A 26,729-nucleotide genomic window follows, 5' to 3' on the forward strand; every position below is an offset into this window, starting at 1 on the left:
AGATGACCAAAAGCTTGGTCGAAGTGGTAGGTTTTAAGTGGTAGGTTTTAAGGAATGTCTTAAATGAGGCAATAGAGGTAGAGATGCGGAAAGATTTAGGGAGAAAATTCCAGAGCTTAGGCCCTTGGCAACTGATAGCATGGCTGCCAATGGTTGAGCGATTAGAATCGGGAATGCGCAAGAAGCCAGAATTAGAGGAGCACAGATATCTCGGAGGATTGTAGGGCTGGATTAGATTACAGAGATAGAGGGCCGAGGCCATGGAGGGATTTTAAAACAGGGATGAGAGTTTTAAAATCGAATCATTGCTTTCTTTAACCGGGGGCCAAAGCAGGTCAGCAAGCTTAGGGGTGATGGGTGAACGGGACTTGGTGCGAGTTAGGACAACGGCAGCAGAGTTTTGGACAACCTAAAGTTTACGGAGGGTAGAAGGTGGGAGGCCAGCCAGGAGTACATTAGAATAGTCAAGACTAGAGGTAACAAATTCAAAGCAGCAGATGAAGTGAGGCAGGGATGGAGTCGGGCGATGTTCTGGAGATGGAAATAGGCGGTCTTAGTGATAGCGCAAATATGTGGTTGGAAGCTCATCTCGGGGTCAAATATGATACCAAGGTTGCTAAAAGTCTGATTCAGCCTCAGACAGTTGCCAGGGAGCGGGATAGAGTCGGTGGCTAGGGAACAGAGGATGTGGCGGGGTCCGAAGACAATGGCTTCGGTCTTCCCAATATTTAGTTGAAGGAAATTTCTGCTCATCCAGTACCGGATGTCAGTCAAATAGTCTGACAATGTATAGACAGTGGATGGTCGAGAGAAGTGGAGCTGGGTATCATCAGCGTACATGTGGAAATTGACACTGCATTTTTGAATGGTGTTGTCGAGTGGCAGCATGCAGATGAGAAATAGGAAGGGGCCAAGGATAGATCCTTGGAGGACACCAGAGGTAATGGTGTGGGAATGGGAAGAAAAGCCATTACAGATGATTCTCTGCTTATGATTAGATAGATAAGAATGGAACCAGGTGAGTACAATTCCACCCAGCTGGATGACGGTGGAGAGGCGTTAGAGAAGGATGGAGTGGCCAACCGTGTTAAATGCTCCAGACAGATTGAGAAGGATGAGGAAGGATATTTAACTTTGTCACAGTCACATAGGATTTCATTTGTGACTTTGATAAGAGTCATTTCGGTACTGTGGCAGGGGTGGAAACCTGATTGGAGAGATTCAAACATGGAGTTCCGGGAAAAATGGGCATGAATTTGGGTGACAACAACACGTTCAAGGACTTTGGAGAGGACAGGGAAGTTAGAGATGGGTAGTAGTTTGCAAGGCTGGAGGGGTCAATGATTTTTTTTTGAAGGAGAGGGATGAGGATGACAGATTTGAAGGAAAGGGGGACAGCAACTGAGGAGAGAGAACCATTAACAATATCAGCTAACATGGGAGCCAGGAAGGTAAGTTGGGTCGTCAGCAGTTTAGTGGGAATAGGATCGAGGCAGCAGGAAGTGGGTCTCATGGACAAGATACACAATGAAATAATCAACCCCCCCCACCCCCCATGTATTTGAATAGGACTTCACAAACATTTTGTCACACCACCAAACCATAACCAAAATGAGGTTAAATCAATTAACTGCTACCAACATAGTATACAGTTTAACCATGAAATGCAAGTAACCAAAAAACTTACCAGTTACAGTCAGTTTTGCAGTCGATTTCTTGCCTTCAATTTCAGCGGTGTAATCTCCTTCGTCATCAAAGGTTGACTTATTGATAACAAGAATGTGCTTCTTCCCATCAGCAACTAAATCATACTTATCACCAGTCTTAAGTATGTCGGTACCTTTCATCCACAGAATTTTGGGAATCTCCTTGTTAAGTACACACTCAAACCGTGCCTGATGTTTTTCTGGAACAGTCATATCTTTCAGTGGCGCCGCAAAGTCAAGTTCAATTTCTGTAAACAATATTACATTTTAGTGAAATATAAATTAAGAAAAACAAACTATAACAGTTCCATTTTCTTCAAAATTCCTCACCCTTTGTCATCATAAAGAAAACAACTTTGAATATTTCCGTCAAATTATTAGTTACCTTTCACTCTAAGGAAAGCAATGGATGTGGCATTGCGTGCCTTGAAGACAACTTCACCAGCTTGATCCAATTTGACATCATGAAGGACCAAGAAATGTTTTGTACCTTCTGCTTTCATTTCACAGTTCTGCAAAATTAAAAAAAAATCATAATTCAGGGTTTTTAACAAAATAACATTACAATCTTGAATTCCACATTTTTTTACGATAAAGATTGCATATTTGAAAAAAACTTACAGGTGATGGGCGTAGGATCTCTCCCTTGAGCTTCCACTCAACTGGAACATCTTGAGAGATCTCGGTTTCAAAGGTGGCTGTTTCCTTCTCATACACTTCCACACTTTGTAGTTCTGAAAGTATGTCTAGCTCTCGTTCTAAAAATACAACATTAAATGTAATTTTCCCATTAGAGTAGAATGCTGAAAGTATACCATCGCAAGCAGACTTGAAAGATCTACATAAGAGTTCCATCATTAGTGGGAGTGAGATAGAGCAGCAAATATGTAGGCAAATTGCTGTGAAGTCTAAAAACCATAGGGTAGTAATAGTAGGGGATTTTAACTACCCAAATATTGATTGGGACAAATATAGCGTGAAGAGTATAGAGGGCGCAGAATTCTTAAAATGCATTCAAGAGAACTTTTTTAGTCAGTATGTAACAACACGAGAGGGGGCAGTTTTGGATTTAGTTTTGGGGAATGAAGCCGGGCAGGTTGAAGGGGTGTTAGTGGAAGAGCACTTAGGTGCTAGTGACCGTAATTCAGTTAGATTCAAGTTAGTTATGGATAAGGACAAGGATAGGCCTGGAATAAAAGTCCCAAATTGGAGAAAAGCTAATTTTGCTAAGTTGAGGAGTGATTTGGCCACAGTGGACTGGAAACAGCTACTGGTGGGTAAATCAGTGTCGGAACAGTGGGAGGCATTCAAGGAGGAGATCCGGAAGGCTCAGGCCAAACATGTGCCCTTAAAGAAAAAAGGTGGGAATAACAATTTGAAAGCCCTCCGGATGTCTAGGGACTTACAGGGGAGGATAAAGAAAAAAAGGGAAGCTAATGTTATATACCGACAGCTAAATACTATAGAATCTTTGGAGGAATATAGAAAGTTAAGAGGCAAAATTAAAAAGGATATTAGGAATGCTAAGAGAGAGCATGAAAAATTCTTGGCTAGTAAAATTAAGGAAAACCCAAAGATGTTCTGTAAATATATTAAGAGTAAGTGGGTAACTAAAGAAAGGGTAGGGCCTATTCGAGACCATGAGGGTAATCTTTGTGTGGAGGCGGAAGATGTTGGTAAGTTTCTTAATGAATACTTTGCGTCTATTTTCACAAAGGAAAGGGGCAATGCAGATACTGCTATCGAGATGGAGTGTGATATTCTGAATGAAATAAACATAGTGAGAGAAGAAGTATTAAGAGATTTAGCAGCTTTGAAAGTAGATAAGTCCCCAGGCCCAGATGAAATGTATGACAGGCTGTTGAGTGAAGTAAGAGAGGAAATAGCAGAGGCTTTGACCATCAGTTTCAAGTCCTCTTTGGATTTGGGCAGGGTGCTGGAGGATTGGAGGACTGCTAATGTGGTACCCTTGTTTAAGAAAGGAGAAAGGGATAGGCCGAGTAATTACAGGCCTGTTAGTCTAACCTCAGTGGTGGGAAAATTATTGGAAAAAATCCTGAAAAACAGGATAAATCTACATTTGGAAAGGCAAGGATTAATAGGGACAGTCAGCACGGATTTGTTAAGGGAAGATCGTGTTTGACTAACATGATTAAATTTTTTTGGAGGAGGTAACCAAGAGGGTCAATGAGGGTAGTGCATACGATGTAGTGTATATGGACTTTAGCAAAGCTTTAGATAAGGTCCCACATGGTAGACTGGTCACGAAGGTTAAAGCCCATGAGATCCAGGGCAAAATGGCAAGTTGGATCAAAAATTGGCTTCGAGGTAGGAAGCAAAGTGTAATGGTTGATGGATGTTTTTGTGACTGTAAGGATGTTTCCAGTGGGGTTCTGCAGGGCTCAGTACTGGGTCCCTTGCTTTTTGTGGTATATATCAATGATATAGATTTGAATATAGAGAGTATAATTAAGAAGTTTGCAGATGACGCTAAAATTGGCTGTGTGGTTGATAATAAAGAGGAAAGTCATGGGCTGCAGGAGGATATCAACCTACTGGTCAGGTGGGCAGAGCAGTGGCAAATGGAATTTAATTTGGAGAAGTGTGAGGTAATACACTTTGGGAGAGCTAATAAGGAAAGAGTATAGACATTAAGCGGTAGGTCACTTAATAGTGTAGATGAACAAAGGGACTTGAGTGCTTGTTCACAGATCCCTGAAAGTAACAGGCCAGGTGGATAAGGTGGTTAAGAAGGCATATGGAATGCTTGCCTTTATTGGCCGATGCCTAGAATATAAGAGCAGGGAGGTTATGCTTAAATTGTATAATACTCTGGTTAGACCACAGCTGGAGTACTGCATGCAGTTCTGGTTGCCTTATTATAGGAAGGCGTGATTACATTAGAGAGGGTGCAGAGAAGATTTACTAGGATGCTGCCTGGAATTAAGAATCTTAGTTATGAGGACAGATTGGATAGGCTGGGTTTGTTCTCATTGGAACAGAGGAGGTTGAGAGGAGACCTCATGAGATGCACAAAATATTGAGCAGCCTGGATATAGTGGATAGCAAGGGCCTATTTCCATTGATGAAGGGGTCTATTACGAGGGGGCATAGTCTTAAGGTGGTTGGTGGAAGGATCAGAGGGGATTTGAGGGGGGCTTCTTCATGTAGAGGGTTGTGGGAGTCTGGAACTCACTGCCTGGAAGAATGGTAGATGCGGAAACCCTCAGCACATTTAAAATATGGTTGAGTGCCATAACCTGCAGGGTCACGGACCTAGAGCTGATAATTGGGATTAGACTGGATAATCTCTTGTTGGCCGGCGCAGATATAATGGTAAGTACTGCAGGGAATGGTAAGTACTTGGGCCTGGCCAACCAATGACAAAGGGGATTCCTATTATGCTTATGGGGATTCCATTTACATAAGGAATCCCCATCAGCATAATAGAAATCACCTAATAAATAACATTTCACAACCCTGAAATAAAAATAAATGATCACAGATTCAAAATTAATTAAAATACCCTTTAATTAAACATTTTAAATAAAAATTGTACTTTTTGAAAAATAAATATAAATATTTTTAAATGGGACAAAAATAACCTAAATAATTTTAAATGTAAGTGAATGTCAAGGAGAAACTTAACAGATCGCGAGTTACATTTTTTCACGCATGCACATCGCATATGGAAACGTGGAACTTGCGGGGCCATTCACAGCACTTATGACGGCGTACGTTATGTGTATGCCATCATAGGCCCCATAAATTCCAGGCCATCATTTCAGTCAATATAGGAAAAGAAGGGGAATTGTTGACATAGCAATTTACAATGGTTACCAAAAATTGTGACAATAGGATGGACATGAAGTGCATGCCCTACCTAAAATTATCAATAATATACATATTATCAGTGCTGGAAGAGCAAGTGCGATGCACATTTCTACACGTAATAGAAAACTTACCATCAACGATCAGATTGGCTGTAGAAGCCTGCCCTTCCACCTCCACTGTGTATTCACCAATATCGTCTGGAGTTGCATTCTTCACAGTGAGAGTAAGAATTTTGCCAACTTTCTTAATTTCAATTTTTGCAGTGGGTTCCATTGGAATTTCCTTGTCACCTTTGAACCATTTGATATTTGGAGTGTCTTTTGCAATTTCACATTCAAAGACAGCATTTTCTTTTTGTTTGACCCGCTGGTCCCGCACAGGTCTAACAAACCACTTCCTTACAATCTCTACAATGGATAAAAATATATCAACTAAAATCAGTCCTTAAATCCTCATTTATTGCTGCTTCAAATATACAAGATCTTTCACATATACTAACCTTGTACATTAACCTTTCCCTCACATTTTATGTTAGCAGTTTCAACAGAAAATACTCCAGCATCTTCAAATTCTGAATCTGTGATAGTAATGGAATGCAGCAAACCAATGACACTAATTGTGTATCTGCTCGGTGGGTCTGTAAGAGGTACACCATCCTTCTTCCAAATCACCTCTTTCTCTTTGGTCAGCTCACAGGTCAGATATAGGGGTTGTCCTTTGAAGATGGTGGTTTCTTCATCCAATGTTTTAAAGAATGCCACTGGTAGTTCTAAAACGTATTGGGGAAAATAACAATTACATTTCTCTAATAAAACAAAGTGGGCATTTTATACAAAGTGTTCAAAAGCCTTTTGCCACATCTAATATATCTAATCTAATGATTTGGATTACACTGAATTGATGAAGCCTTGTGCAACAATGTGGCAACAGTATGTAACTGACCAGTTGAGCTTAATAATTAGACTGAGAAAAGAATTATTACTTTCAGCAGGATTCCTAAGTTGAAGCTATTTTAATACAATGCGCAGTCTTGTTCTTGGTTTGCGCCGTGCAATACCTCAGACAGGAATGCAAAATACCTTGGACAATTAATTTTGCTGTAGACATCTTTTCTTGCTTGCCGAGGCGGCCTACACAGGTATATTCACCAGTATCTGAAAGCTGCACATCAATGATATGCAACTTTCTATCTTTGCCATCGGAGGTAAATTTATGTTTAGGACTTTCTCTCACAGTGCTCCCATCCTTCATCCATGATGTTAATGCTGTAGACGGGGAGATCTGGCATTCGAAGACGGCAGAAGAACCTATAGACTCCGCTTCCTCCAGCACGATATCTTTTAGCTCTTTGACAAATTTCAGCGGGACTGCTTTGAGCTGAAACCCTGCAAAAGGTGGCTCCTCTGAGGGTGGCCTCCCTCCACCTGGTTTAAGTGGCTTCTTGTCTCCGTCTCCAGGCGATGGTGTCTTTCTCGCTAAAATTCAGAGTTGAACATAAATACATTGGATTTTATTTGGTTCTTTTTTTTTGCATGCTTCTGAAGATGGTTTGATGCGAACCAGACACTTAGATGCCACGTGCCACTTTCAGTCGGTAAAGAAACGACGGTGATGCAAGCAGAGCAATGAAATTGACTGACCAAGAAGAGACCAAACTCTGCAAACTTGGTTTTGGTTCTTCTCTGAGGTAAATTGGAAGCCCATCATTCAAAGTCTATGCATTCCATCATGCGATAATGATTTCAGGTGACAAGATTTACACCATATACAGCCACTATAATTTCAGCATGGATATATTCGCCATTCACCAAGGAGCATCAGTGATTCGTAATCATAGTCTTCAGGCAGCACAAGTAATTTCAAGTAGTAACTATTCTGTACAGCCGAAAACACTGTATTTTTCATGCAAATAGAGAAAAACGCATGCATTAAAGTGTTAGATTCTAGTAAAGTGATCACGACCTACACAGAAACATAGTAGGTGTTTCATCCATTTAGTTTCCAGGCTAAGTTCTCCCCTGCCAACATCAATTGCAGCAAATATATAGAGGCAGTATACAAATAGATTACTCATGCTTAAGAAAGTAGGATTATTTGAACTCCATTTGTTGCTTTATGGAGTTGCAAGCATTTAAAGATAAGGTAGTTCATGCAAAATTAAGCAATGCAATATCAATCCACAGTTTGCTATTCAGCCTACACAGCCAACAATTATTATTGTAATTGGAAGGTCATGCAAATTGATTTGACTTATTAAATTCCAAAATAACTGAAATGTAACATAACATTTAATGGATTTTTTCACTAATGTGTAAGTGAAATTTAAATAGGGTGCTTTAGATAGCAATATAATTCATTTAAATAGATGTGGTACATTGGAATACTTTTGCATGTGTTTGCATCTAATCTTCTGTAAGTGCTTGGGGAACAAGTATAAATGTGTACAAGCATGCATGTATTCATAGCTGCGACTATGTGCTTGATAGCCCCTCTCACCTCTTAGCATGCCTCTACCCTTGCCGGCTTCATCAGCTGGTGCCTTAGCATCTGTAGTAAGATAGTAACATAATTATCGGCATGTCATGACTATCCTGCCAAATCATTATATGTTAAAATGCTTCTGTAATAACCGAGGGTGAAAACAATGAGGCTAGAAAAGTGTATTGTATTTAAATGCAAAAATATATTTACATATAGATACACAAAAATATCAAAAATTGCACTACCACTGGTTTAATATACTATACAAAGGTTTACTCATGCGGCCAGAGGAGATTTAAAATGAGGAAAAAGACGTATTAGTTTAGAATGCGGAAAATATGAAACCAGACAATTTGAAAGTTTTATTGAAGTCTCTGTCTTCAATGATATATATATGAAAAATGATTTTAATTCACCCATAATTCTGTTAATAGCAAATGCCAAAGCAAATTAAGGCAATTTTTCCTTGGGAAACATAGGACTACATGGACCAAACACAAGCACAGACATGAATTTTAGACATAACACTTTTGGCAACCACAGTACTTCATGCACACAAACACAAGCTGCATTGCCAGGAGAAACAAAGACATTTGACAAAGATGAACACACACAACATCAAGGAATACTGATCCATTTTCCAAAGCACAAGATATGAACAATCAGTTTGATAGATGTGCAGCAGCCATCTCACCTCGTCGCTTGTAAGGCTTTGAAGGAGTCTCAACTACACCCTCATACATCTCATCATCTTCATACTCCCAATCAACAGATGAGCCATATTCCCCCTCTTCTTCAGTTAATTCCCATTCCGAATCTTCTTTGTCCCGTAATTCTTCTATCGACATTTCTTCTGATTCTACTTCATAGTCTTCTTCTGGTGAGATTCTTTTAGAGGGAACTTTTTTCACTTGTACTATTTCCTGTTCCTTTTCTGCAACTTTGCCAGCTTTAAGGTGAGCAACATCTCTGGGGGTCAGTACTTTCTTTACAGGCATTTTCTGTGGCTTTTCTTCCGCTGAAACTTCTTTTGAAGGAACTTTCTTCAATTTTATATGATCTTTTTGTTCTTCCAAAACTGGCACTTTTCCCTTTCCAATTTTAGGATGTGCTGCATCGGGTAAATCTCTGGGGGTCAGTACTTTCTTTACAGGTATTTTCTGTGGCTTTTCTTCCGCTGAAACTTCTTTTGAAGGAACTTTCTTCAATTCTATATGATCTTTTTGTTCTTCCAAAACTGGCACTTTTCCCTTTCCAATTTTAGGATGTGCTGCATCGGGTATATCTCTGGGGGTCAATATTTTCTTTACAGGTACTTTCTGTGGCTTTTCTTCCACTGAAACTTCTTTTGAAGGAACTTTTTTCAGCTCTATATGATCCTTCTGTTCTTCCAAAACTGAAACTTTCCCTTTTCCAATTTTAAGACGGGGTTCATCACCTTCCCCTATAGGGGTCGCCAATGTCTTTTCAGGAACTTTCTGTATTTTCTGTGGTTCCTTTTCTTCAAATGGAATTTCTTTTACTGTGTATTTTTCCAAATGCACTGGTTCCTGTTCCTGTAAGGCTAATATTTTCTCTTTGCCAATTTTAGTAGGTGTAACTTGTGTTTTTTCTTTAGAAACTACAACACCCTTTTCAGGTATTTTGTGAATCTTTTGTGGTTCTTTTTCTTCCAACGCATTTCCTTTTGAGGGGATTTTTTTCAGGTGAACTGTTTCCTGTTCTTCTTTTGAAACTGGGACTTTCCCTTTACCAATTTTTAAAGGTGCCTCATGAGGTTTTTCTTTCGATGGTACCACTTTCTTTTCACATATGGCCTTGGGAACATCAGCTTCTTCTGCATCAACTTCTCCTGGTACTATTTTTGATGCAGGCTTTTCTAAAACAGTCTCCCTGGGTACTCTTTCTATTGGATAAATTTCTATACCTTTGGGTTTTCCTTCTTCAGGAGATGTTACAATCCTTGGTTTTTCATGAACAGGTTTTGGAAGGTCAACTTTCTTTAGACTAGGATGTTCTCTTTTGTCCTCATCCGGCTTAAGAAATTTACTACCTTTTCTCAGTGTCAAATGCGTTTCTTCATCTTTCCGTTCCATAGGGCTTTTACCAGGCTTTTTCAATGGAAAGATGTTCTCCTTATCCTTCTCTGTACCAGGAACTTCAGCCTGCGTTACTGATATTTTTTCTCTGTCTCCTACCTTTATAGGAACTGTTAGAGGTACAGTCCTTTCTTTATCTTTTTCAGCTTTAGGCACTTCACCAACTTTTTCCAATATTATTTGCTTTTCTCTTTCTTCATCACTGGGTATTTTATTAAGTTTCTTTGACACTATGTCCTTTTCTTTTATGACTTCTTCTTTAGGAACTGAATCAACCTTTCTTAATAATACCTTTTCTGGTTCTTCCTCTTGTTTGGGGATCTTATCAAGTTTCTTAAGTAGTATACCTGGTTCTTTTTCCATTTCTTTAGGTAGTACTTTACTAACCTTTTTTGGTAATATTTTGCATGCATCATCTTGTTCAATAGAGATTTTATCTGGTTTCTTTAATATAACACTTTTCCCCTTATCTTTGTCTATTTTAGGAATCTCATCAACCAACTGTAATATTATTTCTTTTTCTGTTTCTTTATCTTTTAAGTATATTTCCGGTTTCTTTAGCAATATACGTCCTTCGTCAACTTCCATTTCCTTTGGGCTTTCAGCGGGTTTCCTGCGCTTTAACCCTACGTCTCTGTCTTCTTCTGTAGGGAATCTATCAACCTTCTTTAATATAATACCCTCTTCTTCATCTTTCTTTTCCTTGGGAACCTTACTACTTTTCTTCAGTACTGGAATTTCTATAATATCTTCTATTTCTTTTGGAACTTTGGTTGTAGGTTTTAGTTTCAAAGGTGACTTGGATTGTTCTGCAGCTATAAAGGTTTCATATTTAATTTAGTGACAAATCAACAAGGACTTTTGCAATTCCATAAAAGAACAGTCTAACATCAAAACAAAACAAAACAATGTCATCCTCTCCAAACTGCACTAGTGTTCACCAAATTAAAACACACTGTAAAACAGTTCCATAGACAGCAAAATTTCCAAATAAACACATTAACAGAAAGAATCACAACAGACAAAATTGTAACTTTTTAAATAGACTGAAGAGACAGTTTGATACAAACAGTACACAACATTTAGAAACCTGTGGACTTAAATTCTACATAATTTTTAAATAAATTTAACACGCAGAAAAGATAAACATAGTTCGGTATTTTAAAATTTACAACAGTAAGTTAAGTTTCAAGGTGCGTTTGATAAATTATACCTTTAAGGGGTTTCTTGACTGGTCCTGGAGCAGTAACAGGAACTTTTGTAACAGGCACTTCTTCAGCTTCGGGTACTTTAGAAACAATGTCAAAAATTGTGTTACCATGAAAGTCAAATCTTAAAATGTACAATTGCATAGAATATTGTCCCTAGTAATATCAAAAATATTTTAAAATCTTAGGAAGTTGTTCCATAGTTCAGTAACTATAGCATTAGTGCACTGAACATCAACTAGAATTCTGCAATAGTCTAGGTTTGACAAGCATTTCCTTTCCAACTTTCCACTTGATGTTAAATTTGCCAGGTCATCCAGGCCATCAGTGAGAGGGAAGCAGAACTGTTTGGGAAATACTCTTTCCTGCACAGCTTAAGCATGCCACATGAGGTTTCAATAAAGCTGTAGTTTTGATAGAATTCTTAGAAATGTGGAATTCTTGTTTATTTTTTAAACTTGAGAAAAGATGGGTTTCAAAGAGGATGGACAGGAGCATTGCAAATATAAAATTGAAAAAAAAATCACAGTAAAATTGTACAGCAGGATAAATGTCTCTAATAACTAACATCCCTAATTAATCTATAAAATATTTGGTTAGATCAGGGTTTAAATTTCATTTTTCATAGTTAAATCCTATATGTGGCTAAAATATTTTCCTTTCGCTATAAAAACTAATTACTAATTAGACTGTAACAATGATGTCCAGGTGACAACATTAAAATGAGGAACAGTTGAACTCATGAATGAGTAAAATCAGAAGCATGAGTCATTAATCAAACAATGACACAATGAGCCGTGAGTAGTAGCTGTCTGCAAATGAGGAGATATGATGAAAGTGAAAGATATTGAAATGTAGAATGTTCCATGAATTTTTGCACCAGTGACACAAGACAATGAGTGACACTCATTTGTGTACCTTCCATTGGTTCCAAATCTTGTTTCACTGGAGCAGTGACTAGAACATCACCTTTAGGTTCAACCTTCTTGGTAACTGGAGTCACTTAAAAAATATTTTTGTTCAAATATTTAGTTTTCATATAGATGATCTAAATCTCTGGCAATATTAACTGCAATCAACTGAACATGGGTAACACTCAAAGAACAGTAAACATAACAATGCTCCCACAAAGATTAGTGGGAAAGCGGGTTGTGTAGAGGACACAGAGAGGCTGCAAAGAGATTTAGATAGGTTAAGCAAATGGGCTAAGGTTTGGCAGATGGAATACAATGTCGGAAAGTGTGAGGTCATCCACCTTGGGAAAAAAAACAGTAAAAGGGAATATTATTTGAATGGGGAGAAATTACAACATGCTGCGGTGCAGAGGGACCTGGGGGTCCTTGTGCATGAATCCCAAAAAGTTAGTTTGCAGGTGCAACAGGTAATCAGGAAGGCGAATGGAATGTTGGCCTTCATTGCGAGAGGGATGGAGTACAAAAGCAGGGAGGTCCTGCTGCAGCTGTATTGGGTATTGGTGAGGCCGCACCTGGAGTACTGCGTGCAGTTTTGGTCACCTTTCTTAAGGAAGGATATACTAGCTTTGGAGGGGGTACAGAGACGATTCACTAGGCTGATTCCGGAGATGAGGGGGTTACCTTATGATGATAGATTGAGTAGACTGGGTCTTTACTCATTGGAGTTCAGAAGGATGAAGGGTGATCTTATAGAAACATTTAAAATAATGAAAGGGATAGACAAGATAGAGGCAGAGAGGCTGTTTCCACTGGTCGGGGAGACTAGAACTAGGGGGCACAGCCTCAAAATAAGGGGGAGCCAATTTAAAACCGAATTGAGAAAGAATTTCTTCTCCCAGAAGGTTGTGAATCTATGGAATTCTCTGCCCAAGGAAGCAGTTGAGGCTAGCTCATTGAATGTATTCAAGTCACAGATAGATACATTTTTAACCAATAAGGGAATTAAGGGTTACGGGGAGCAGGCCATGATCTTGTTGAATGGCGGAGCAGGCTCGAGGGGCTAGATGGCCTACTCCTGTTCCTAATTCTTATGTTCTTATGTTAAAGCACCAAAGTCCTTTGAGTGGACCTTGTTCACTTTGTTAAAAAGGGTTAACAAACAACCTTTGAGTGTTAATTATTCCATATAATTTCTACATCTGCAAACAGCAGTAAATAATAGTAAAGATAACATAACAACAAAAAGTAGCCCCATGAAAAGTAGCCTAGAAAATTCTGCAAGCCAATGCCCTACCAGGTAAGATGGTCTTAGCTGAACAAGCAATAAGAAGCTTTCTATTACCCTTTGATTTTAAGCTGCAAAGTTTTAGCTGGTTACTCTCCAGCCTTGGCTCTTCCAAACCAGTGTTTAAATTCTCTATACTCAGGTAAGTTGGGTATGACCCTACTGGGAGATACTGTTCACTCCACATCTGGCAAATATTAACTGTTATTTATGTGAACTTTTATTCAATTAGGTTTGGCAAAGCTTAAGTTTGGTGAGGGATTTCCAAAAATGATTGAATTCACAAACTCTTGCACTCCATAATAAATATTAGAACATGATGTAAAACAAAAGACAAGTAAGAATAGAGCCAGCTTAACTAGAGAACATTTGAAATTTGGATGTCAACATTGGAGACAACAGTATTACAACAAAACTGGTCACCTTCCAGAGAACCTATGTAAAAATCAAAATTTCATACATATTTCCATTGGTTGTGAGATGCAGCAGCTTCTTTAGAATATAATCTTCTAATAAATCAGTTCTATACCTTTCTTTGGAATCATTTTCTTTTTTTCTGGAGGTGTGACTTCAATAATTTCTTCACGCAAAATCTTCTCCTCAGCCTCAATAATTCTTTTGGGTAAAATTATCTCGTCAACCTGAACAGTTTCTTCATGCAAAAGCATCTCATCATCTTCAACACTTTCCTCATATAAAAGCGTCTCATCAGCCTCAACAATTTCCTTGGGTAAAATTATCTCTTTAACCTGAACAGTTTTTTCATGTAAAATCATCTCATCGGACTCAACACTTTCCTCATATAAAATTGGCTCATCAGTCTCAACAATTTCCTCGGGTAAAATTGTCTCATCAAGCTGAACAGTTTCTTCATAAAAAGTCATCTCATCAGACTCAACAAGTCCCTCATATGAAATCGTCTTGTCAGCTTCAACAGTTTCTTCATCTAAAATCTTCTTGAAAGCTTCAGAGATTTTGAAGAAAAAGTTTTAGAATTTTAGTTCATGGTCAAAAATTTAGAAGTTTAGGTTTGAAGAGAGTATAAGATGATAAAAAATGTTACTACATAAAATAAAGTTATATAATTACAAATACAGATACAAAAATCAAGAGATAAAAATAAAAAAAGACGAGAATATTACCAAAACAAAACAACGAACGAACAAGAAACAGAGAAGATGATCATGATCAAAAAGATAACAGAATGGAAATGCAACATACTACTTGTTATTGGATGAAGTCCATGGAACATTAAGGTTACAATTAGTAAAGATGTGATAAGATCGTGTAAATGAAGGTACTGTCACTCTGTACCTTTTACTGGAGTAATCTTCTTGCTTTCTGCAAATGTGATTGGGACAATTTTTTCAGCCACACGTTTCTTGGCAACTTCAGGCACTTTAAAGACATTATTAAAACTGTTGTAAGCCTCTTCAAGTTTTATTTTGAAGAGCAATAGTGAAAAAAATATATTTTTAAAAGACACAGCAATTTCCATATAACAACATTACATAGAACTTACTACACAGAAACAGACCATTCAGCCCAAGTGGTCCATGCCAGTGTTTATGCTCCACATGAGTCTCTTCTGATGCTACTTCATCTAACCCTATCTGCATGTCTTTCGATTCCTTTCTCGCTGAAATACTTATCTAGCTGCCTCTTAAATACACCACATTCTAACTACTCTCTGAGTAAAGATGTTTCTCCTGAGTTCCTTATTGGATTAGTGACTACCTCATAATTGTGTCCTTTAGTTTTGAACTCACCCACAAGTGGAAACATTTTCCACTCCATAATTTTAAATACCTCTATTTTGTCATCCCTTAGCCTTCTCTTTTCTAGCCTGTTCCAGTCTTTCCTGATAATTATAACCTCTCAGTTCTGGTGTCATCCTTGTAATTGTTTTGGAACATCTCCAGTGCCTCTATATCCATTTTGGAATATGGAGACCAGAACTGAGCCCAATTTTGGCCAATGTTTTGTTTGGCGCACTGATCCTATATGTGCCGACTTTGTGCGCTGGAAAGGGCGCCAAAAAACTTTCTTAGTATCCTGGCCCCTCTGCCGAATGTCCCGGGTCCTGGCGCAACATCCATGGGGGAGTGGTGGGGGGGCGGGGCTAAAGCCCTGCACTGAAAACACTGCCGGCAGCTGTCGCATGCGCAGTGGAGTCTGTGCGCATGCTCCTAGCCCTCTCAGCGTGTCCTGCAAGCTGTCAGCAGGACCCAATGTTCGCCGCCCCTGGCCATGGCCAAATGGTCGCCCGCTTCCGAGTGCAGCCCAGGCTGCCAGAACCCTACCCGAGATGCCGCCGAGTCCAGCCTTTCCTCTCCCTCCACCGCACCCCCACCCCCCCTCCCGATGCCGTCGAGCCCAGCCTTTCCTTTCTCCCCCCCCCCCAATGCTGCTGAGCCCAGCCTTTCCTCTCCCCCCCTCCTGATGCCGTCGAGCCCATCCTTTCCTTTCTCCCACCCCCCCCAATGCTGCTGAGCCCAGCCTTTCCTCTCCCCCCACCCGATGCCATCGAGCCCAGCCTTTCCTCTCCCCCTTCCCAATGCCGTCGAGCCCAGCCTTTCCTCTCCCCCCACCCGATGCCATCGAGCCCAGCCTTTCCTCTCCGCCCCCCACCCCCCCTGATGCCGCTGAGCCCAGCCCTTTCCTCTCCCTCCCTCCCTTTCCTCCCCCCCCAGCCTGCCGATGCGTCTTTGCCGGCCGCCCCATTCCACGCCGAATGGTCTCCCGTACAGACCGGCCCGATGCCTTCCCCGGCCCAAGGTAGGATTTACTTCAAATATTTAATTGTTAATCAATTGTTTACCTGTGTTCTTTATTTTTATTAGTTATTTTAACTTTTATTTGGAATGTTTGCTGCTTGGTGCTTGAGTGCAGGTCCTTACTTACTTACCTGCGCCAATTTCTTAACTGCCCGCGTTTTTCAGAGCTGGCCACATACGCTGACCGAAGTCGATTTGGTGTAAGTGTTAGCTGGCCAAAGTGGCGTAAATGGCCAAAAACTGGCGTAAGTGTCTGGGAACGCCCCACTTTGAAAAAAAAAAGGAACTAAAAAAAATCGTACCTATCTAAGTTACTCTGGAGCAAATAATGAACCCTAGTGCTTTTTTTGCATTTTTTATGGCCTCAACTAGTGTTCCTAAGTCATAGTTGTATCATATATGATCAAGAGTAAATCATGGTTTCTGATATGGGTAGGTACAAACTTTGGATAGATTATTTTGGCCAGTAATTAATATAAAACAGTTGAGTTTGATAAACCAGGTGTCAGAAAATCAAATTGAAATAATTGTAATGTAGTAACCAGCTCCTGGTAAAAACGTATTTGACAAAGGTTCAGACGGATTGAAGTCTTGGTGCCCAGTTTGATGCTGAGCTGAGTTTCAGGCCGACATCCTCTCAACTCTCAAGCTCCACTTAATTCCAACTTCACAACACTGCCTGTCAACCAAATGCTGCGCAAACCCTTATGCATGTTTGTGTCACCTGTAGACTCAACTACTCCAAAGTTCTTCTTATTGGCCTCCCATCTTCCACCCTCCACAATCGTTAATTATGCAAGATTTTGCTGCACATATCCTATTTGTATAAAGTCTTGCTCATCCAGCATCTCTACCTTCACTGATTTACATTGATTTCCCCTTTCCAATGCATGGAATTTAAAATCTAAGCAGGTTAATTACGTCAGAGCTTCTTCCACTCTGTGCCATAACTTCTGCGGAAACCTTGTTTATAGGCGTAATGAAGTTTCTGCTGATTTTCCGTCACAGTTATGATGGTGGACTAAGAGAAGCTCTGAGGAGATTCAGCCCTCCATGGTCTCATCTCACCTCTCCAATCCCCTTCAGCCCTATATTCTCCCCACCTAAGCACTCTATTTTTCTGACAGCCTGTTTTCTATCTGTTCCTCCCTTTGGCCCACCAGCAGAACCTTCAACTGCCTAGATCCTACTTTCTGGAATTCCCTCCATAAACCTCTCAAACTCCATCTCTTCCTATCAAAATTTCCACAAAACCCACCTTTCCAACCAACCTTTTGTTCACTCATTCCTATTCCTTCCCTTCTGGTTCAGTGCCTATTTTCTTTTAATCCTCTTTGAGACGTGCCTTGAGACATTTCATACCTTAAAGCTGCTTTACAAATGTATGTTGTGGCTCAAAACTAAATATTTAAGTTCATGTAATGTGTGTAGTACATACACTTACAATGTATCAACATATTCTTTGAAACACAACAGTACAAAAACATAATAACAGACAGGCAAAGACATAAAATACAATACTACAAGTATAAAAGATAAAGTCAGGTAGAAGAACCAGCATGGCACTGGTAACACTAAAAGTATTGAAAGAATAGTCCACAAATGTAAGGTTTCTTAATCTACCTTTAAGAGAAGAAACTTTTTCTCTTTCTTCATAAGTGACTTCTGTAACTTCTTCATACACATGCCTTTTCATAACCTCAGGGACTTTAACAATAATATAGTTTTAGACCACACAGAAGTTACTAAAATAGAATATTAATGATAAACTGTATTGACAGTTAAAACAAATGTATGTTTAACATAATACAAGTGAATACAGTTAAACAAAATGAAACCAGCCAACAATTTTCACTGCTGGGCCTCATTTACATGTAGCTAGTTAACCTCCAAGCTGAACCCGCTGCCTGACTGGCGGGCACAGGTGGGATTTCATGTGGCAGGAAGGTGCAGGTGGGGACAGTCCCCAGCACTTGGGAAGTTTGATCGGGGTGAGGGGGCGGGGGGGTGGGGGAGGCGGGTGGTGGGGGTGGGGTGGGGAGAGTGGGAGGGAGAGTGGGGAGGGCATCCCAGTTGGGACAAAGCCCGAGGCAGGGGACACCCAAGGTTTTTTTGAGAAGGCCTAGAGTAGCACTTCTGCATTGAGGCGTGATCTGCTTGTTTAAAGACAGATTCCAGTGTCTTCTGGCAGGTATCCCACTCACCTGCTGAGAACAGCAGGTTAAAATCCAACCACATGGATAGGCAATGGCATTCCAGGGGTAAATCGCTGCCCTTATTCTAACTGCCCCTCGGCCAGTTTCTGCCAGAAGAGGAGGTTAACATTTCCCCCAAGATATCGGTTAATAGTATCCACATGGGAATATGTCAAATTACTTTTTTAGGTGGTGCAAGCTGTTGTCCAGGTGCAACCTTTTCAGATATAGTCTAGTCATTTTCAACCAGTTTAAAGAACATGATTTAAATTTCAATCCATACTTTCCATAATAGGACAATAGGTAACACCAAAAGAAAGACATACAATATACAATTATCACAATATATATAATACTGCTATTTTTCAGCTGTCTTTAAGATCCCATAAGTGAGTTATGATATGATGATGTATTGCATTTAAAATGGTTGTATGAAGCATTTGAAAGAAAATCTCAACAAAGGTTAACTAAAAATTGATAACGCAAAGGAATAAATGAACTATTCAGCATCTGAAAAGCATCCTTTTGAAATATTATATTTAAAAATCATATAGTTTATTGCACTGCTGCAATAATGTATGACAAAATATGTTGTTGAAAGAAAGCAATATAATATGGTTATTCATTTATTTTGTGAACTATGCAAATAAATATAATTACATTTCTGAAGGATGCTACAAAAATGATCAAATAATGCTTTTTATAAATCACACTAGAATAATAAATAAACAGGATATCCATCAAATATTTATTTGTTGGTATTTTTGTAAAGGAGAGATTAATAACAAATATAACACTTCAACTTTGCATTTTTTTTACTAAGGTGCTTCTCTACCAATCCTGAATTCCAAAAAGGTCTTCATGCATAGTTTTAAAATTGAAGTGAAATTGTATATTTTCATTTATATTAGGGGGGAGTGTTAATCCACCCTGCCTGGCAGGAACAGGGCGGGGGCTCCTTTAAAACGAGGTGTACAGCCATACGGCCATGTTCCGCAATTTGTAATTGCTTACTTCAGTATGGTGGCTGAGGCACCCATTGGTTGCAGGCAGCAGCCTCATAAACTTATGCATTTCATTAATTGGAACCTGATTGGATTTTAACTCGATCCTGAGCAGGTAAGCTTTTCCATCAGTTGAAGGTGTGTTAGCAGCTGTCAGGAAGACAAAGTGGTCCTCTAAGGCAAGTGGAAATGTTTCTTTTGGAGGAGCAGAATTGCTCTGCTCCACCCTAGAAGTTAAAATCGACTCTCTATTCTGTCATTACTGTACTTATATATAATCTGGTGTAATTGGGGGAGTGGGCAATCGCATAAGTGCGGTCAATATTCAGAATGCATTTAACATTTACACTGTCGAGGAGAGCAGCTTACGTGTGAGCATCCATGTGCAAAGCTATCTCTAGGCTGATATTCATAGTCAGGCAGTATAAACAAGGTACTGAATGCTGTGCTATTAGTCTGAGATCTGTAGCTACAGGATAACTGCAACGTCAGACAAATATTCACAGCATAATGTGTTGTCATCATGATATAAACTTCTTCAAAGTGATGAGATATTAATGCTGTGATGTCTAGTTATGTTTACAGTTATGCATGTTCTCTTAAAATATCAATAGATATAGTTGACTACAGGATAATTACACTCTTGATAAATACTTTTTTCTTGGGCCTTCAGTAAACAAATATTCAAATACATTCCTGTATTCCATGGTTTAGACAAAGGCATTAATATATAAAAAAATCACTTCCCCCCAAAAAAAATTCTCATAGTAGCTATTATATAGTTTGTGATAAGGGTAAAACATATCAAACATTTTAAGACTACACAAAGTAAGACTACACAAAGTAAGACTACACAAAGTAAGACTACACAAAAGACACCACCATTAAACAAGAATGCTGATGAACCAGCAGAGCACTGCTAGTGTTCAGTAGAGAAAAGAGTGTTCACATTAGCACATTTTCTTCAAAGTACCACAATTTTGTACCTTTTTTATCTTTTTCTGAAGTGAGTAAGACTGTTCTTGAAACAGTGATGGGTGCAGGCTTCGCCCTCTTGTCAACTTCAAGCATTTCAAAATGTATTATTTTGAAGACAAATTGACAAATTGAGTATTCAGAAAGATGAAGCCAACAAAAGTACAGTCACATAAAACACAGATGATGGAATAAACAAATATACATAAAATGTATTGTTTTCTACCAGCTAAAAACAAGCTGACTTCTATATACAAATTGGAAGATTTGAGGGAATATTATAAGTACTTAAACTCACAAAGATTTTTTACTTTGAAGAAGTTTAAACTAGCTAAGAAAAGGTGTGTTTTACAGTTAAGTATAATTTTAAAAAATCTAACAAGAAAAGTTGGAGGGTTGAATGACATATTTAATTAGACTTTTCCTTTCATCTCTGGAACCTAGATTCAAATTGAGACCAGACTGAGTGAATGGAAAACTGCTGTTTCTGCAAAGATTCTACATCAAACGAAGTTGGGTAGTCTTAACCCAGTTCCTGGGAAGCATGGGCACACAGTGCAGAATTCCACTGAATGATACTAAATTGGTAATCTCACACAGCGGTTACAAAATAGTTATTGTGAGAAATTAAAAAAATCACACTGGTATAGAAGATTGTGTTAGTTTAATTTTGAGACGGAGAAGTACTTGATGCTAATTATGGGTGCTTGAAAATTCCACAACACAAAAATCCCTCCTCTTAATGAGCACCAAATTATCTTTAAAATCATAAAAAAGAAAAGAAAGAATAAAATCATTATAATTTAATTAAATGTAGGGATTCTACATTTATTCCAAGCTTCCATATAATAAATGTTTTGCATTATTTATTATATTTTCTATTTAATTGATAATTATAGTATAAGTTCTATGTGCATGTTTTGAGATCGACAAAGTGAACAATTCTTTGCATAAGAGGAAACATGACAAGAACAAACACCACTTTCAAAAGTAACAAAAAGGACAATCACAATCGGAAGACATAACAAACCAATGGACACTTATATTACAAAAGAAAATCATACAAAGAATGTTACAGAAAAGCACAAAAAGTAAAAATAAAAGAGTTCTAAGAGTAAAGTAATATTTCTTCTGAGAAATGTTTATATAAAACATTTGGGTGAAATTTAACTTTGGTAGGGACACAATAGGAAAAGTGAAATTGGACGGATATATAAAGTTGAATTTTGCTCCACTGTGATTTTTTTTGTTTGTTTTACCTTCTTCTGGTGCAGGCTTCTCAACTGTTCTTATAACAGTTACTGGTTTAGCTTCTTCAGCAACTGGCTTCTTAGAAATCTCTGGCACTTTAAAAAAATATATTATTTTTAAACTAAAATTACAAAAGAACATTGCACAATATTTAACAAAAATGAAACTCACATTGGACACATTCATAACACAGTTAATATACCAAACAGATGAAAATGTTTATACATACAAATAAGAGAACATTAAAGAAGTAAATATTAACATTAAGTTTTATTGTCAAGAATGAACACTTCACAAGCTCTTCTACTACAATCACATTCCACATTTACCCCACTCTGTTGTTAAAATGTTGTTAAACCAGTCTAGTGTGTCATAGCAATAACATTAATGTTATAGTAATATACTAATATATGCAATAATAGCATGCAGCAGGTATTTTCTTTTGCTGCACTAAGTCCCTGGGAATGTTCCTGCTCCTCTGGAAACAATTAAATAAGTTCATTATGTGCATTAAAATCTATTGTCAAATGAAACTGCAGTCATTCTGAAACGCAGCACTGTTGCAGGTTCACTTAACAATGGATTTAATTGCAATTAACAACTTTTAGCACACATTTTCAATACTGGGGAATAATGTGAAGTAAGTCGTGAGTGTTCATCCATTTCTTTGCTACCAGCTTCACAACATAGAAATAGACCACACCCAGAGATAGTATAAGAAGCTATCTACCACATGTCACAATATGACCCTTCATAGATTATAATAGGACGATCATTATTCTACTACATTGTTACATCATGACCTAATAAATGAGTACTATTGCTTCTCATTATTTTGACATTTTAGGTTAATTCACTACATTGTATGACAGAGTGGGATAAAGAAAGGGTTTTGCTGGACTAGCAAAGCTTGCAAAGTTATGACTGGAGATGTGAGTGTGCACCCTGCAAGTTTTCCATTAACTAAGTGGGAGTACTGGGTCTGTCACAGCTTGTTATGAGCTGCTGTTTGGTGTTGGGAACCAGTGTTGAGACCTGGAGCTAATTTTCCTTTTTTTTTTTAAACAGAAGAAAGGCCCACTCCCCACTTTTCATTTTAACTTACAACCTGCTAACAAAAGCACAGGGTTGCTTAAAGAAATCAGCATTATTTATTGATAACACTTGTCAATCCATTTTGGTTGAATTATGAATCCTCAAAGCAGTGCTAAGAATAATCCATTTGTGTTTTCTACTGACATCACACCACTTTTTACATATACCTACTTATTTCACTAAAATTAGTAAAGACATAAATATTGGCCCCTGGTCATTGCCAATGATGGTCGATCTCAGTGATTTTTAAGTCCTCCACTGTCAACAAAGCCTTCAAGCAGCCAATGAAACAACCCTGACTTTTATTTCCCTCCCTGGAGCCTTACGGTTAGGCCCTCGATTACCCACTTGAGTTTGTAGCAACAATAACAATACTTATAAATATATTAAAGCATGAAAAAAAAGTAACAGAATATTAATATTTAAACAACAACAAGGTATTTGCTTCATGCAAGTATTTCCAGCATCTCAAAAAATGAAAAGAAAATGTACCTTTTGCTGGAGTAACTGCCTCTTTTTTTGGCTTCAATGGTTCAGGAACTGGCATCTTAGGAACTTCTGGCACTTTAAGAAACATTATAGTTTTAAGATTAAATACAATGATTATATCATTAAGATACCTAAGTAACAAGTTAAAATAACACAAACATACTTGACACGGTAACATTTTCTTTTCTCAAGTAAACACACTGGGGGAGAAATCAAATGGGCGAGGGGATCATGGTACGCAATTAACCTTCACCTGGTCATTGTTTTCCAGGCAGTAAGTTAAATTGGTGCTGCTTCCTCTTTTAAATGATTGCGGTGTGCAGCCAGCGCTAACCACGCTGTCCATTGGCTACATACATTAGCAGGGGCCCTGATATCATGAGTGGCTAGCATGACTTAAAGATAGCCCGCACCTCGTAAAAAGGAGGTGAATTGTGGCTCCAAGAAGTAGTAGGAATTTTTTCAAAAGTCAATCTGGGCTGTGATACTTTGAGCAATGGTTGAACATGTGAGAGAGCGAGCACCAAGGATTTCAGACAATGCATTGGAGGTCTTGGTGTTGGTGGAAGAGGTGGAAAGAAGGAGAAACATCCTCCCGCAGGGGGTGGGGAATGGTCAGGAGAAAGAAAGAAAGAAAGATTTGCATTTATATAGCTCCTTTCATGACCACCAGACGTATCAAAGCACTTTACAGCCAATGAAGTACTTTTGGCGTGTATTCATTGTTGTAAAATGGGAAACGCGGCAGACAATTTATGCACAACAACTCCCACAAACAGCAATGTGATAATGACCAGATAAACTGTTTTTGCTATGTTGATTGAGGGATAAATATTGGTAGGACATCAGTGAGAACTCCCTTACTCATCTTCGAAATAGTGTTATGGGATCTTTTACGTCCACCTGAGAGGGCAGACAGGGCACTGCACTGGAGTGTCAGCCTAGATTTATGAGCTCAATCCCTGGAGTGGGACTTGAACCCACAACCTTCTGACTCAGAGGTGAGCGTGCTACCCACTGAGCCACAGCTGACATGCTCAGGAGGCACTGAAAATAAATAATGGCAGAAGTCAATGTCAGAAGTGTTGCTCCAGGAGACAGTGCTGGCCACCATGGCAAAGGGCATCACTTAGGACATGACCACTGGCAGGGCTAGGGGGATCTCCAATGAGGTATCTGTATACCTAATGCTCCTTCTCTCATCTCACTTCTCCCTCATCCCACAATCACTTCTGACTCACAAGCTGCAGATGGTGTAAGCACAGATTTCTAACTTTGTCCTCTCCACTCTCCACAACCCAATCCTTGTCTCTTTTTTTCATTTCAGATACTCACGAGGACGAAGACAATGAAGATGAAGAGACTCCATCAATCGATTTCACACTTGTAGCCACCACCTTAGAGTCAGGCACTGCATGTATTTTAGAGGCTAGGATAGAGGAGGAATCTGCACGTGGTGAGACACCGGGCACAAGTGTGCAGGAGCCAGGATGGGGGGAAAGGATAGCACAGGTGCCTGCTCACCAGAGGGCGAGGTCACACACTAGTTCTGCTGTAGAGGAGTCAGATGAGGACTTCAATGGGCCAGGCTACAGAAGATGGCTGATGGGCGTACATACCTGAATGCTTGGTGCACTGGAAAGCCTGCCAGAAAGCCTGTGCTCAATGTATAGGAGTATTAGGCATCCAGCACCAAACTGGCACAGAGCTTTGCTCAGACCTTGGACATGGAATGGGTGGTCACCATATCGGCACACCTGTGGAACCCATCATGATGCAGTGTCTGATGGCTGATATCACAGCTTCCATTGCTGCACAGGCAGTTTCCATCAAAGATATGAGTGCTGCAGTGGAAGCTCAGACTGCTGCAATAATGGCTCTGGATGCTACTGTTAAAAGGGGCTTCTTGGGCATCACAGCAGTCCATTAATTTGTTCTCCTACAGATCAGTAGGATTGCTAAGGAGCCACCCCAGGAGAGTGGTAGTGGCTCCATGAGGCATGAACCTGCTGTTCTCTCTCAAGAGAACAGCATTCCTGATCCCACCCCTGCCACTCCCCCTGTGCCCTTGTTTTTTGCCTCTCAGCCAGTCAACCCAGCCTGCTACTGCCCAGGCCACAATGGTGCAGTCTGAAGCCAGGCCTTCTAGGCCCAGAACTGCTTGACTTCACCCTCTGAGGCCATCTGCAGTCTCCTCAATTGGAGCTAAGCAGCCTTTCATCACCCATTCTGCAGCCACTGTGGAACTACCTTGTAGGAGCACTAGGAGAGGCAAAGACACACAGAACACAAGCACTAAGGGAATGCATGAGAGTGATTCGTTTATTTTTGTATACATGATGTCATGATTGAATTTATAAAATTGGATTAGAATCTGCATTTTCTGGTAGTTTTTATTATTGTGTTGTCAGAAAGAGGATGATGTGATGGTCAGTGATAGAGGAAAGGTAAGGAGTGTGGGACTGTTGATGACTGAGGAGGTGTGGTTGAGATTTCTGGTATCATTCATAAATTGTTTCATCACGAAGAATACGGGCAGAAAACAATAACTTACAAACACATTTATAGTTATCAAGGTAAGCTCGTATAAAAATATTTTGTCATTGAGACAACGTACTATTTTTTGCAATGCTAGAATAATTTGAAAATATCCTTTGCTATTTTGCCAAAGAAAAAATTAAGAAGAATCTCTGCACTATTCTGAATACACTGGTAAAATAATACATTCCCATCATTTCTGTAGTGGATTTGTATTCAGTTACTAATGTCTGCTCAAATTCACATTTTCAAGATCCAATTCCAAGTTATTGGCTATATTCTCCGAAGAACAAAATATGAAATTTACAGTTAATATATGATACAAGGAGATACAACACATCAATCAACACCTCACAACACAAAATAGAAGTGCACAACAATAACAATGAAAGGACAATTTAACTTGTTTAATTGTGTCCAAAGTAAAGTTTTAGTTAAATTAATGTGATGACCACAAAAGGTAGATAATATTACATTGGAATGACCAGAACATTATACTACATAAGAATGGAGTTTGGCTGAAATCTTTCCCTTTATTTTATACCTTTTTTTGGAGGAACCTCCACTTTTCCTGGAATAGCAACTGGTTTCTCTCCTTCAATAACAGGCTCTCTTGGAGGCTCTGGCACTTTAAAGAACATTATTATCATTTTAGGATGATATTATTTTAGAATGAGATTATTTAAAGAAGATCTACAAAACCATAAAGCTATTTAAACTCAAGATGACATGACAGACAAAACTAACACATTAATATGACATTTTACATTGTAACAATATAACTATTAAATGGAAATAGAAACTATTCCAGCAGGTATTATGATTTTTGTACACAGTGGCATGAGTGGTACCCACAACTCTGAAGAAAAAGCTATGTT

At 39.0% G+C, this 26,729-nt stretch overlaps 1 protein-coding gene across 2 annotated transcripts in view; it reads right to left on the minus strand.

Moving 5' to 3' along the window:
- ttn.2 (titin, tandem duplicate 2) overlaps positions 1 to 26,729 on the minus strand; it is a 413,561-nt gene that overhangs the window by 152,441 nt on the left and 234,391 nt on the right. For both annotated transcript variants that reach the window (XM_070875791.1, XM_070875789.1), the window contains 11 exons: positions 26,396 to 26,479; positions 23,317 to 23,388; positions 21,738 to 21,824; positions 11,334 to 11,408; positions 8,037 to 8,087; positions 6,620 to 7,015; positions 6,040 to 6,309; positions 5,672 to 5,947; positions 2,328 to 2,464; positions 2,092 to 2,218; positions 1,688 to 1,954 (listed from right to left, as the gene is read on the minus strand). In XM_070875791.1, coding sequence (XP_070731892.1) covers positions 1,688 to 1,954; positions 2,092 to 2,218; positions 2,328 to 2,464; positions 5,672 to 5,947; positions 6,040 to 6,309; positions 6,620 to 7,015; positions 8,037 to 8,087; positions 11,334 to 11,408; positions 21,738 to 21,824; positions 23,317 to 23,388; positions 26,396 to 26,479 — 1,842 coding nt within the window. The remainder of the gene's footprint in view (positions 1 to 1,687; positions 1,955 to 2,091; positions 2,219 to 2,327; positions 2,465 to 5,671; positions 5,948 to 6,039; positions 6,310 to 6,619; positions 7,016 to 8,036; positions 8,088 to 11,333; positions 11,409 to 21,737; positions 21,825 to 23,316; positions 23,389 to 26,395; positions 26,480 to 26,729) is intronic.

The sequence above is a fragment of the Pristiophorus japonicus genome, chromosome 3 (genome assembly GCF_044704955.1).
Source record: "Pristiophorus japonicus isolate sPriJap1 chromosome 3, sPriJap1.hap1, whole genome shotgun sequence".
NCBI classification, from domain to species: Eukaryota; Metazoa; Chordata; class Chondrichthyes; family Pristiophoridae; genus Pristiophorus; species Pristiophorus japonicus.